The sequence below is a fragment of the Ranitomeya variabilis genome, chromosome 4, assembly GCF_051348905.1.
Source record: "Ranitomeya variabilis isolate aRanVar5 chromosome 4, aRanVar5.hap1, whole genome shotgun sequence".
NCBI lineage: Eukaryota > Metazoa > Chordata > Amphibia > Anura > Dendrobatidae > Ranitomeya > Ranitomeya variabilis.
The window spans coordinates 484,115,038-484,129,102 of NC_135235.1; the positions used below are offsets into that span (position 1 = coordinate 484,115,038).

Here is a 14,065-nt window from a genome sequence, read left to right on the forward strand (position 1 = left end):
ATTCGCAGCTCAAAAAAGGGGTAACATGCTTTTCTAAGGGGAACTGAAAACATGGAGACTAGCGGGGGACCCACACAGCTTTCGAATAAGTACGGAAGGTCATTCATTTTGTTTGTATTTTTAACCTCTTCTTGATATAGGATGTAATGGTATGTCATATTCTTATGTTGGGGTTCTATTTTTGGAGCGAGCTCAGGAGCTGATCTCTCTTATCATCTCAGTCTTCTTGTGAAGACCAGTCATGGGCTGGACTTCATGTGATATCATAATTTGATTAATATGCCGCAAACTATAGTATTGCATTATATCAAACAAACAATGAAATGATCACAGTTTCACTAAACAATAAAGTAAGAAGAAAAAAATAGGCATAAAAAATCTATAAATAAATACATATATGTATGTGTGTGTGTGTGTATATATATATATATATATATATATATATATATATATATACATATATATATATATATACAGTGCCTACAAGTAATATTCAACCCCCATTACATTTGGAATTAACTTGGCATTGTGACATTTGGACTGTAGATCAGCCTGGAAGTGTGAAATGCACTGCAGCAAAAAAGAATGTTATTTCTTTGTTTATTTTTATTTTTTAAATTGTGAAAAGTTGTTTCAGAGGGTCATTTATTATTCAACCCCTCAACCCACCAGAATTCTGTTTGGTTCCCCTAAAGTATTAAGAAGTAGTTCAGGCACAAAGGACAATGAGCTTCACATGTTTGGATTAATTATCTCTTTTTCCAGCCTTTTCTGACTATTTAAGACCCTCCCCAAACTTGTGAACAGCACTCATACATGGTCAACATGGGAAAGACAAAGGAGCATTCCAAGGCCATCAGAGACAAGATCGCGGAGGGTCACAAGGCTGGCAAGGGGTACAAAACCCTTTCCAAGGAGTTGGGCCTACCTGTCTCCACTGTTGGGAGCATCATACGGAAGTGGAAGGCTTATGGAACTACTGTTAGCCTTCCACGGCCTGGACAGCCTTTGAAAGTTTCCTCCCGTGCCGAGGCCAGGCTTGTCCGAAGAGTCAAGGCTAACCCAAGGACAACAAGGAAGGAGCTCCGGGAAGATCTCATGGCAGTGGGGACATTGGTTTCAGTCAATACCATAAGTAACGTACTCCACCACAATGGTCTCCGTTCCAGACGAGCCCGTAAGGTACCTTTACTTTCAAAGCGTCATGTCAAGGCTCGTCTACAGTTTGCTCATGATCACTTGGAGGACTCTGAGACTGACTGGTTCAAGGTTCTCTGGTCTGATGAGACCAAGATCGAGATCTTTGGTGCCAACCACACACGTGACGTTTGGAGACTGGATGGCACTGCATACGACCCCAAGAATACCATCCCTACAGTCAAGCATGGTGGTGACAGCATCATGCTGTGGGGCTGTTTCTCAGCCAAGGGGCCTGGCCATCTGGTCCGCATCCATGGGAAGATGGATAGTACGGCCAACCTGGAGATTTTGGCCAAGAACCTCCGCTCCTCCATCAAGGATCTTAAGATGGGTCGTCATTTCATCTTCCAACAAGACAACGACCCAAAGCACACAGCCAAGAAAACCAAGGCCTGGTTCAAGAGGCAAAAAATCAAGGTGTTGCAGTGGCCTAGTCAGTCTCCTGACCTTAACCCAATTGAAAACTTGTGGAAGGAGCTCAAGATTAAAGTCCACATGAGACACCCAAAGAACCTAGATAACTTGGAGAAGATCTGCATGGAGGAGTGGGCCAAGATAACTCCAGAGACCTGTGCCGGCCTGATCAGGTCTTATAAAAGACAATTATTGCAAACAAAGGTTATTCCACAAAATATTAAACCTAGGGGTTGAATAATAATTGACCCACACTTTTATGTTTAAAATTTATAAAAATTTAACTGAGCAACAAAACTTTTTGGTTTGTAAGATTTATGCATCTGTTAATAAATCCTGCTCTTGTTTGAAGTTTGAAGGCTCTAACTTATTTGCATCTTATTAAACCTGATAAATCTGCAGGGGGTTGAATACTACTTGTAGGCACTGTATAGTGTTCCAATCGCCCTTCTTTTCCTTTTGTTAAAAAATATATATTTGGTATTGCGTGCATAAAAGTTTATTCTTATCAATATATAAAATTAATTATCCTGAATGGTAAAAACTGCTAAATCAAAAAGGAATACCAGAAGTCTGGTTTATCAGTCACAGATCTCCTTAATAAAAAAAAAAATGCAAACATTAAAAAGCTATCTGGAAATATATCTATCTCAGGTCCAGTCAATGCATTTAATTTCCTTTTATTCAATGTACATTTTCAGAGAACCCCTCCCCCATCAGACCATTTTCCACTGCAATTTTGGGTTGTATTAAAGATGTTTCCATGTCTTTCCTAAGAACATCTGTAAGAAAATGATGCTGTACCTGTCAATACAGCAGAAATACTTCAATTTTCTAAATTGAACCATACATTGTGTCATCCCAGCATCCGAACTAAGCATTTTTAAGTATGACTAATAACAATTTTCACTATTCATAGAAAAAAATGCAATTAGACTGTACAATTTAAGTGTTTGTCAAAATGAGGCAAATTATTATTTTTTTCAGTAATTACAATAAGGATAGCAGCCTTCAGAAAACTAATTACTTTACACGGACTGGATGAAAAGAGAACATTAATGGGTCATTTAATGTGCCATTAACCAGTCCTCTCACTAATAGTATTCTGATAGGAGGAGCAATACTTCTCGGGTTGTTGGAGAGAGAGAGCGGCTCTGACAGATTAATTAGCAATGTTATGTTCTGAATGGATAACTTCTGTCAGCCGGCAATGGCATATAATGGGGAGAGCTTCCATAAGGCGAATACCTGTCTGTCAGTGCAATGTACTTTACGCTATCTGCTGATAGACACCATTTATGTTTTTCTAAAGTTAACCCGTAAAAAAGCACAAAGTCACTAAATTTGACCAAAACTTTGCATTTGCTTAAAGCCAGATTTTTAGATTTTACAAATCTGATTAACTGCTACAGGCAAATTCTCCTCTTTTCCATTACAAAAATATGATAAATTTGCCCGCTCCATAGATTGAGTGGTTGGATCGGAAATGACCATATCAGTATTCTGTAATGAATTCTCCATGTTTGCGTATGGCTAAATGAGAGTGTTTCCTATGAGAAGGTTACGCTCATTGTAACCAGATGTCTTTGCCTATATGTGGTTATTTACCGATTGCGTTTTGGCAATATCAGAACATTAGTTGGGGCTCGGGCCCATTCAGACGTCAGTTTTTCACGTACAAGTTCTGTCCATGTGTTTTATGCATAGAACTTGTGCCTTTTATAGTCTACGGGACCGTGCACATGCCCAAGTAGTTTTGCAGACCCAGTGGTCCACACTAGCAGAAGGAGATATGTCTGATTTTGAAGTCTATGGGTCCGTGAAAAGAATCAGACAGTTCTCGTTTACCGTCCATGTGCTGTCTGTTTTTCACTCACCAACTGGAGAATCTTGAATTACATTCATCTGTTTTCTTATTTTGCATACAAGAAAAACTGATGAAACCTTGATGGTAAAAACTAAGACACTGACCAAACTCTGTTAAAATTTGATCCACAACAAAGTTTTTCTAGCATATAAGAAAAGTCACTGATGTCTGAATGACCTGTAGTCCACTGTATGAACTCCCATAGTTTAAGGCAATGTCCATATTATCATATTATGACACCATACAGCTTACAAAGTTGTACGGGCCATTACTGTGCCTCCATATTGAAGAGATCTAGCTAGGCATTCTTTCTCATGGGGCAAGGGCGCCATTTTTAGACTTTGCCCTATATGTGCTGTAGTTGCTCCCCCCATCCCAGCTGCATCCCTCTGACTTCATAAGGAAACTTGCAGAATTTTTCCTACCGGATTATTAAGAAACCAAAATTAGAAAGAAACAAAGGGACATCCTCCATCACATGCCACATGCCGGCTCTCTGCAGAAGATGATACAATAACTTTAGAATTTCAGACCATTACTTGAAGCCATTGTCTGAGCTTTAAGGGAACCTGCTATCTGATGCTGCGCGAACCACTAGGAGTATGAATCGGAGACCAGCTTCTGCATTACAATCATTAATGTTTTAAGCTTTATTCACACATGAATATTTTTGATCAGCATTTGTAAGCCAAAACCAGGAGTGTCCCAAAACACAAAACAGGCTTCAATCTTTCAGTTCTAGTTTTTCTCAGTAAGTTCCTCTCCATGTTTCGGCTTACAAACACTGATGTGTGAATAAGCCCTTGCTCTGAAACATTGCAGAAGAACAGTAGAAAGGGAGGTTGGGGACAAGGTGAATAACACAAGAAGCACATCCAGAGAACCTTCTTCTTGCCTGCTCAGCTAGACTGATGGGGCCTTTCCCTATACACACGGGGGTACATCTGTCAGTCTAGGTGAGTTGGTGCGGAAAAGACAGTGGGGAATTCCTCTTGGACTAGTCACCACCTCCAGCCCATGATTCAGGCATCAGATGTCAGATTCATTTTAATCAATATTTTTGTAGGGAAGGGTGTTCAGTCAGTAAAATATGACTAAATGTATAATTCCAGCTGCAGCTTCAGGAACCAAGTCCGAGTTTGCTCTGGCCCCCAGTTCTTTGTGAAGGCCTCTAAAAACACCCTAATATTCTCCTTCAAATCAGTTGAATCCTACATCATAAAAAAAAGAGCTAGCTGCATGGTTAAATTAGCAAATGCTTTCATCTCATTATCTGTCATGGTGAAGTGCTGTATATACGAGCACAAATACTCATTGTTCCCCCAGATATGGCGTGCTCATAACTGTCATCGAAAAAGTCCCTAATGAACTCTCAGTTCTGCCAGAAATTAATTGTTCAGAATAGAAAGGCTTTTTATGTCATCTTTGAAATAACAATTTCATGGGTTTTTTTTTAAAGTGATGATTTTGGATTAGTTACATAAATTGATGTTATTTTTTGCAGGATTCAATCAGTAAGCAGATTGTTTACAGCATGCATCAGCTGCAGGGAAACGTGCAGTACGGCACTGAGAAACATGGATACTTGTTTAAGAAGAGCGACGGGTACGTGATTCATAAGAACGTGTGATCTGACCTGTGATCCGACTGACTCCAAGTGATTCGTACCTGATAACGTACTGTAGTCCTCTGATGTTCTGCTTCATGACGTAGGGATTACATGAACAGAAGGCTTCATAAACACAGGCGGTCAGCATTCAGATTTCATAGCAGCCTTGTCCACATACATTATCTTGGTCAGTGAAAATTAATTGGTCGTAACATTGTCTGACTAGTAAATGATTGATCTGCAATTGTCCAAAACAGTCAAGTAGTAGCTGCTGGCGTAATTTACCTTGGTTTTGTTTGCATATATTTTTGCATTACCACTTTACTGTTTTGTTTTGGGGGGTTTTCTGTTTTCAGTTATAAGATTCCTGAAACCAACGATATGCGACCAGTTAGGTGAACAATCTTGCTGGTGGCTGCTGAATTGGTGTCAGCCACTCTCTAGATGCTTAGATTGGTGAATGGTCATAGAATGGCTCACTGGCGAAAAGGGCCACCAAGCAAGAACAATATATGGGCCGTGACAGTCCAATAGCTCATCATAATGCTTAATTCCACCTGCTTTGGATGTAGAAGTGGCCCCTTATCTCTTGGTTTGTGCGGCTGCACATGTTGCATCAATGATATGTCCGCCCTGAAATGGCTCCCTAGCTTATATAGTGTGTATATTCACAATGCACTGGACAGGATACATGACATGGTTCAGCTCTTTAGTGCTCAAACAAGACATGTGCATTTGTCATTGCATGATCAGAGATAATATACTGTATGCATAATATGCCCAAGTTTCTACACTGTAGATGATTGACAGGGGAAGCAGAGGAGCATTGGAAATAATAAAAAAAAATCGTTTCCTAGTGCTTCTACCATGAGGATTTTTTTAATAACAGCAAATCATTTTTTGTTTGGTATTATATTAATTTTTGCCACCACATGGCTATTAAGAGTGCCAACTATTAATTACAATTAATCAGAGTGCTAATTGCATGAAAAGACCCTTAGCGTGTAAGTGAATCACAGATTTATTCACCAGCCTTGAGTTAATAACGTATAAAAGTGAATATTGCCGTACAGTTTTTTGTCCCTTTTTAGGGAGGGGGTCTGGGAACAAGAGATTCATGGTTAATTTTAGCGTGAAGATATTGTCATTGCTGATCATCTAGAATACCAGACTGTCACATTAGATACTTAGCAGTCTCACTTTGTACTTTGAAAATCTGACAGAATGTTGTGAAAATTTTGCACAATGTTGGTATATAAAGACCCCTATCATACAAATTAGATGAAAGCCGGTAGTACTTGCTAATTTCACTGGGATCGGCTGACCATCCATTGTGAATGGGGTTCTCCCTGACTCTCGAAAAGATGATGGCGGGGGAGTGAAGGATAAAGCCATTTCAAAGGTGACCACTCAGAACATGCAAAGCGCTCACATCTATGGATAAGTCAGCAGAATGACCGCTCAGCGGACAGTAATCTGATGTGTGTGGCCAGCTTAAGTTTGCCCTTGTAGACTAGTGTAGGGTCTATATGCTAACATTTCTCTTTCATTTCAGGCTCAGGAAGGTTTGGCAGAAGAGAAAATGCTCAGTTAAGAACTGTTACTTGACCATTGCACATGGAACGGTATGAATGAACATAAATTGGTCTACAACAACAATATTTGAAGATAAATCCCAAACTCTATGTAGTAACTGGTTTATAGATGAGTTTTTAAAAGGATTAATGTACAGTAACACTTAGGAGATGACATTATTGGAGTCTGATGTTCAGAAACTGCATTTCCCTGTCGTGCTTGATGGCAAGGAAATAATACACATCTTTCACTTTTTACAATAACACCCTAGAAAAAAAATTCTTTTAGTGGTTGTCCAATCATTAGTCAGCCCCCCGTAGAAACAGTCTGGTTTGGCTAATTAAATGAGCCGGGTAGCGTGCCCCTTCATACAGTTCACTGACACACAAGGAGTGGGAGCAAGCTCCCTGCCACCATCAAAGCCTCACAGCTTACAATACAAGTTCATGAAGTTTTGAGTTTATTATTAAAGACATGTTCACTACCTGCAAAATCCCTTTTTAAATTAAGTACTTCTATTTATAAAATAAAAATAACATTTACTCAACTCCCACACCGGCACAATTTCTTCGTTGTCAGTGTGGAGGCTCCCAGAGTTCAATGTGATCACGTCAGCGACCACTACTAGGACATCACTGGACATTGGTGGAGGGGGTGGATGTGAATATTGAATGTGGTGATCATAGGTCCTACACTCAGTAATATTATAAAATCTGAACCTACCTACAAAGAGCACATAGATATAATCAGCAGGATTTAATAAAATAAATAAGTTGTTTGGTTACATAATATTCTCTGTGCATGCAGCCTAACCGACAACCAGCCAAGCTAAATCTACTGACATGCCAAGTGAAGCCCAATATGGAAGACAAGAAATGCTTTGACCTGATATCCCGTAAGTTTAAAGTCTTATACAACACACTTTAATCGTTTTTGTTTTTTATTATTATTATTATTATTATTTTCTTGCCTGAAAATGGTATGTCAGAAATTGTAATTTGTGGGAGTCCACATGCTGAAAACCCCAATAACAAACACAAGCATAGTGATCCTTGTTTAGTTTCAGCTCTCCTCGAAAAGTCTTTCAACTGATCATGGTTCATCGAGAAAAAGCCAAACAGACCGTTCTTTCTTTTAGTTTTCATAGGAGTGTCAGTACCCAGACCCCCTCCAATCAAACCTCTTACATGACAAAAACAATGTGTCACAAATCACGTTTTTATACATATGTACTGTCTAAGGTACACAAAGATGCTAAAACACACACACACACACTCACTGACAAGCAATTTGAACTTTTGACTTTCAGGCTCCATATCTCACCATGCACTACTGCTTTGGACATGAGACCCCCATCGTTTTATAGACAATCATCTTGGATATATCATGCATAAATTTGACTTGCAACTATTTAGCATATGATTAGTTATGCAGATTCTTATCATGTCACTGCATTGTTACTGTTTTGCTCCTGGTCTTGGAATTTTTATTTTCTTCCTGTACAGTATACTACAAATTACAACCTGTTCTCACATCCCCTAATAGCTCAGTGTGTTATTAGGTTGATTCCCAAGTGAAAGGTCACTGGTTCAAATCAAGGAGCAGCCATGAAGAAGATTTTCCAAGATAAAAAGAACCGCATCATCCTACTCATTGATAGACGTCTCTCGGCCAAGAAAATTGCCAAACTACATCATGTGAGTGCCATGACAGATAGAAGAATGCGAAATAAAGTTTGTCCATCCATTCAAAAGCCAAGAGGTGTACATCCAGGCAAATTATAGGAATCAACAAGTCGGCTCATCACAACATCTATCAGTTCTGGTGCGACAAACACAGCAGTGGCGGTGGCTCATGTGCTTCATAATAGTGAAATCACAGACGACCATGCAAGCACCGTGTGATGCACGTTACACAAGGCTGGAATGGTGGCCTGAAAAAAGGTGAAGAAGTCTTAACTTCAATATCGTCTTAAGAAGCGTCAGCTGGAATTTGCAAAAAAGTACGAAAAGTGGACAGAAGAAGATTGGAATGGGTAATTTGGATCGATGACACAAAAGTCAATAGGCTAAGCTCTGATGGGTGCATATGAGTCTGGAAGAAACAAGGGAGAAATGGTCAGAAGGATTGAGAAAATGAAGGAACTGTCAAGTTCAGTGGAGGAAGCCTGATGATATGGGACTATTTCACAAACAAAAGCATTTGATAGTTGACCAGGATCGATGGTTGTCTCAATACTGAGCTATATGAGAGCGTTTTACAAGATGACTATACTATTGTAGAAGTATAGGAAGTATAGGGCACTGCCCTATACCCGTTAACAAGCAAGTATGAAACTTGGAACTCAAATTTCAGTGACTGAAACAAACTCTTTGATGGCAATCCAATTACTTTTTAACATTTTTGTCCTAACAGTGAACCTTCATCAGAATTGATTGCCATGTGAAATTTTTCTTATTTTCTGCCGGATAACACTACTACAGTAATTGTGACCTGCGTCACTGAGGAATGGCGCCACCCACACCGCAGTCAGTTCTGATGAAGTTCCAATGTTAGGACTGAGACGTTAAAATCTAATTAGATTGCCATTAAATTATTCGTTTAATTCACTGCAATTTGAATGAATAAAACAAGTTTCATTCTTACTCGCTTTTCCTGCAGTACAAGACGAGTTACTTTGTACATTCAAGTACTATGGGTATGAAAAGGAAGAAATAGAGTTCCAGCAGGACAACAACTAGAAGCATACATTGAGATTGCTGAAGAAATTATTCAATGACAATGAAGTAGAGGTGCTGGATTGGCCCCACAATCCCCAAACCTCAACCCAATCCAACACTTGTGGGTAGAGTTGAAGAAAAAGCTTTATACATACTCAAGAGTCGACCAGTATGCACCAACTATAGGAACGTGTAGAAGAGCATTATCAAGAGCATTATCAGAAGGATTCAGGCAGTGTTGAAAGCCAATGGTGGATTTACAAAATATTAACATAATAAGAAAAATTAAAATTTAGATTTTTAGGAGCAAAACAGTAACAATGCAGTGACATGACAAAAATCTGCATAACTAATCATATGCTAAATAGTTACAAGTCAAATGTATGCATGAGATATCCAAGATGATTGTCTATAAAATGATGGTAGTCTCATGTTTGAAGCAGAAGTGGATGGTGAGATATGGAGCCTGAAAGTGAAAAGTTCAAACCATTGTTCCCCTTTTGCTCTTCAGTGTATGTGTGTATGTATACAAATATATAATATTCCTGGGTGCTCTCAAAGGAATTGTCCACTGCTGAAAAACAACTTCTTAACTGCTAAACAGTGCACTATAAAATATAAAAAACTACTACCTCCTGGGCTGGTAATGTTCCTCCGATGTTGGCACTGTGTCTCCCGGTGGTCTATGCCGGCAGACACAGTGCCAACATCAGAGGAACACCGCCAGTCCAGAGATAAGTATGTTTTTTAATTCTATGACGCACAGTATATCAGCTAAGAAAGGGTTGTCCAGTAGTGGCCAACACCTTTAAAAGTATCTGTCAGCGCAACACCCTGCATGGAACATAGCCCTAATAAAAAGGATACCTTAAGGGTTCATTTGGACTGGCTAACTGCCATCATTAAGGCTATGTGCACACGTTGTGGATTAGCCTCAGGAATTTTTGGTGCGGATTCTGCATCTCTTGGCAGAAAATTCAGGTGCAGATTTGTCGAGGATTTGCTGCAGCTGTACTGCGGATTTTGTGCGGATTTACTGCGTTTTTTACCACTGCGGATTTCTATAATGGAATGGATACAAAAGCGCTGCAGATCCGCACAAAAGTAGTAACATGCTACTTCTTTTAATCCGCAGCGTTTCCGCACGGTAAAAAATGCTGCGGATCCGCAGGAAATCCGCAACGTGTGCACATAGCCTAAATGATCGCCTACTTGCAAGCTGATCAGTGGTCATTCAATGGCTTATTTAGACACGTCTGACAGCAATTCCATGCATATAGGACAACAATAAACATGATCGTTCTTTGCGCCGAAAACATTGTGTTCTCCGTTTACACACGACAATGTGCTGCCAAGAGAGATGGTTTTTAAATCAGCATAAAAATCATTTTAAGTGTATACCAAGCACCTCATTAGCATATTTAAATAAAATACTTTTTGTCAAACACAACAAATTTAAACACCAAAGGTTAGAATTTTTATTAGGTCTAGGTCTCCTAAAAGGTGCTGTGCTTGGATATGACATTTTTTGCTTATGGACATTTTTTTTCATTTAAAGAGAACCTGTCACGAGGTTTGGCCAATAAGAGATACGGCCACCACCTTTCAGGGCTTATCTACAGCATTCTATAATGCTGTGTATCTGCCCCGGATCCGACCTGAAAGATAAGAAAAATAGCTTTTATTATACTCACCTGCGGGGCGGTCCTGTCCGATGGGTGCCGGGGAGCACGAAGCAAGCAGGAGGGGCGGCAGCGCAAGAAGATGGGAGGACCCGGACCTGTGACACCCATCCAATCGGACCGCCCCCAGGGTGAGTATAATAAAACTTGTTTTTCTTCTCTTTCAGGTTGGATAGGGGGCTTATCTACAGCATTATAGAATGGTGTATATAAGCCCTGAAAGGCAGTGGCCGTATGTTATATCGGCCAAACCTGTTGACAGGTTCACTTTGAGCTGAGAATATGCGAGAGTAATGATCTGGTAGTCCTCTCTTTTGCACCCACTTATAGTACAGTCTAATCAGCCCCTCACCATTCCAAAATAACTTAAAGGGAACAAATGGTGCCTTAAAAGAGGTTGTCCACGACTCTTGACAACCCCTTCAGAATCCCTATGTGTCCCACCAGTAAAATAATAACACCTATACTCGCCTCCGGTGCCAGCGGCATTCCAGCGATGTCAGCACTGGCTCTCCCGGAGCTTGCATGACATTATGTCACGCAATCACTACAGCCAATCAATGTTGGCTTCACTCTCCTCCTTCCTACAAGTCATCACATTCAGAGGAAGTGAGACAGAAACTGCAGCTCTAGCTTCCTCCCGATGTCTATCACATCCATAGGAGAGGCGAGTGAAAACCAGCACTGATTGGCCGCCAATCACAAAACCTTGGTTTAAAATGTGCTTGTGTGTCTAAGCCAGTTTTTAAAGGGGTTGGCCAAGTAATGTAAAATGTAGCACACAAGCAGAAAAAATTCAACAATGCATACTCGCCCTTTGTTCCAGCGCTGCGTTGCTGTGCACATCAGCTGCAGCCTTTACAGACTGTATAGCCCATGTGATGTCTGCAGCCAATCACTGGCCTCAGTGGCCTCGGGTTGTATACCCCTGAGCATCAAGAACATATGTGGTATTTAAATGCTCTTGCTTGTATATGCATCAATTTACATAACTTTGACAACCTCTTTAAGCAGCACTATAATATTATATTTCTTACAAAATATTCTATTTCACATGAAGATCATTTTTTAAATGTACATTTTATAGAAGAATAATTCTCTGTCGTGCAGACTAATAGACCTGGCTGGCTGTCTGTTTAGTTGTAGTGGCCATTTTTTGGCTGAAGTGACAACAGAAATTGTGGCCCCATGTGTCATTACCTTTGATATTCTCAGACATCGATGAGAAAACTGTCTCAAGAAGCTTACAGAGTGATTGAGATGTTAATTTCAAAGTGACGACCAGCATGGTGACTCTTCCATTCCATCCTTTAGCAGAAAAGTCACAACATGCAAAAAAGAAGCAAAGTAAACATTTAAAGACACTTATGAAACTTTTGCTATATTTAAATTTTTATCCAACATTTACTAATATATTATTGCATTATGGAGAACAGTATATATAAAGTGAAATGTTCTTCATTCCAGATAACCGCACATACCATTTCTTGGCCGAGGATGATCAGGAGTGTATTGCGTAAGTGAAAATGATAACTGGTCCCTGCACTTTCAGACCATTTGATAGATCATATTCTAAAAATATGCAATCTGCAGTTCACTGTTTTAAAAAATGTTTTTTAATTGAAATAATAATCAGTGTTGTCTGCTGGGTATTTGCCTTTGCTCTAACTTGCAGTTCCCTGCCTGTTGTCAAGTGTAATCTGTCTCTAGCAGCAGAAACATGGAATCAGATTACAGGAATTGGGGGCAGGCCTTTGTATCTGTTCCTGCTCCTCCATACCTGATAATTGGGGCAGACAAGCTATTGGTCAAAGGTAGGAGCAAAGCATGGGAGGGAAAGGAAAAGGCATATAGTGCTGGCAGAATGCTGAGGTAGACGAATAACCCACTCAGAAATAGTTGATGGCAGGGTAGCATGAGGATTGGGACAATTCCAGGACATGTTAAGCTAGTATGTTCTCCAAAAGCACTTTGCATTTTTACCTTGTTGTGTGGAATGGGGCAGTAAGACTATGGTTTTCTACAAGTTTTGTGTAAAAGAGCAGGAACGCTTAAAGTTGAAAAAATAAAACATTGCTCACTAGCAAGACTTTAAAGGGCTGGTTAGAAACAAATACTGATTTTCATCCTAAATGTCTCTCTATTTTAATAATATAACAGTTTTTCTATCATGGTTTAATTAAAAATGTCCTTACGCTTCAATCTCCTAGCTCCTTTTTTCCCTGTATCTGCTGTGATGACGCTGAGTATGTGTCGGTTGTCAATTCCAAAGTAATCTCAGTGCAAGCTCCCTTCTTACTGTTCCCTATTTTTCTCCAATGATAGCACGGTGTCTCCTGGCAGAGACCAGCCTTGCCCACGAAAGTGACGTCTGTTTTTGGGCTCGGGGCTGGTCTCGGTTTGCCACGTTCTCTCATTACAATGCGCACTGACAGTGCGCTCTGTTGTCGGCTGATCACGTCTCATTAGAGCTGGTGAGGGAGCGAACTGTCACTTTGCACTGAGACAAATAGTGCACAGTAAGAAGGTAGGTCCTACTGAGGATACATTGGCATTGACAACCGATGCATGCTTAGTAGAGAAGGTACTAGCCCAGCCCCTGAAACGGTTCATTTCCAGAAGCTGATGACGCTTGGTTTCAGAGTGAGGATAGAGGCTGCAGCAGTGACTGCAGCCTCTGCCCATGATGACTTCTCGTTTGAGTATCCTAGCATGCACTGAGTTTCTCAAACGAAGTGTCATCAAAACAGAAATAGGTAAAAAAATAAAGTTGTTAGATTAGATAGGGAAGAGTAGGGACTTTTTAAGTAAACTGTATTAGAAAAACTATATTGTTAAAATAAATAGAATAGAAGGAACAAGGCGAAGAGAAAGAGAAGCAACCCGATGGCTTGATACTGTCATAACGATGGAGAAGACCCTGGTGGTCCTATCTAGGCTTGCATAAAATCAATCTTCCTACAGATTGTTCATCCATGAGATCGAGCCGAAGGACATT

General features: G+C 40.0%; 1 protein-coding gene across 2 annotated transcripts in view; it reads left to right on the forward strand.

The window, feature by feature from the left end:
• The window catches only part of LOC143765343 (arf-GAP with SH3 domain, ANK repeat and PH domain-containing protein 1-like), a 243,345-nt gene that overhangs the window by 192,658 nt on the left and 36,622 nt on the right, over nucleotides 1-14,065 (forward strand). For both annotated transcript variants that reach the window (XM_077251906.1, XM_077251905.1), the window contains exons 10-13: nucleotides 4,986-5,086; nucleotides 6,646-6,715; nucleotides 7,473-7,560; nucleotides 12,535-12,583. In XM_077251906.1, coding sequence (XP_077108021.1) covers nucleotides 4,986-5,086; nucleotides 6,646-6,715; nucleotides 7,473-7,560; nucleotides 12,535-12,583 — 308 coding nt within the window. The remainder of the gene's footprint in view (nucleotides 1-4,985; nucleotides 5,087-6,645; nucleotides 6,716-7,472; nucleotides 7,561-12,534; nucleotides 12,584-14,065) is intronic.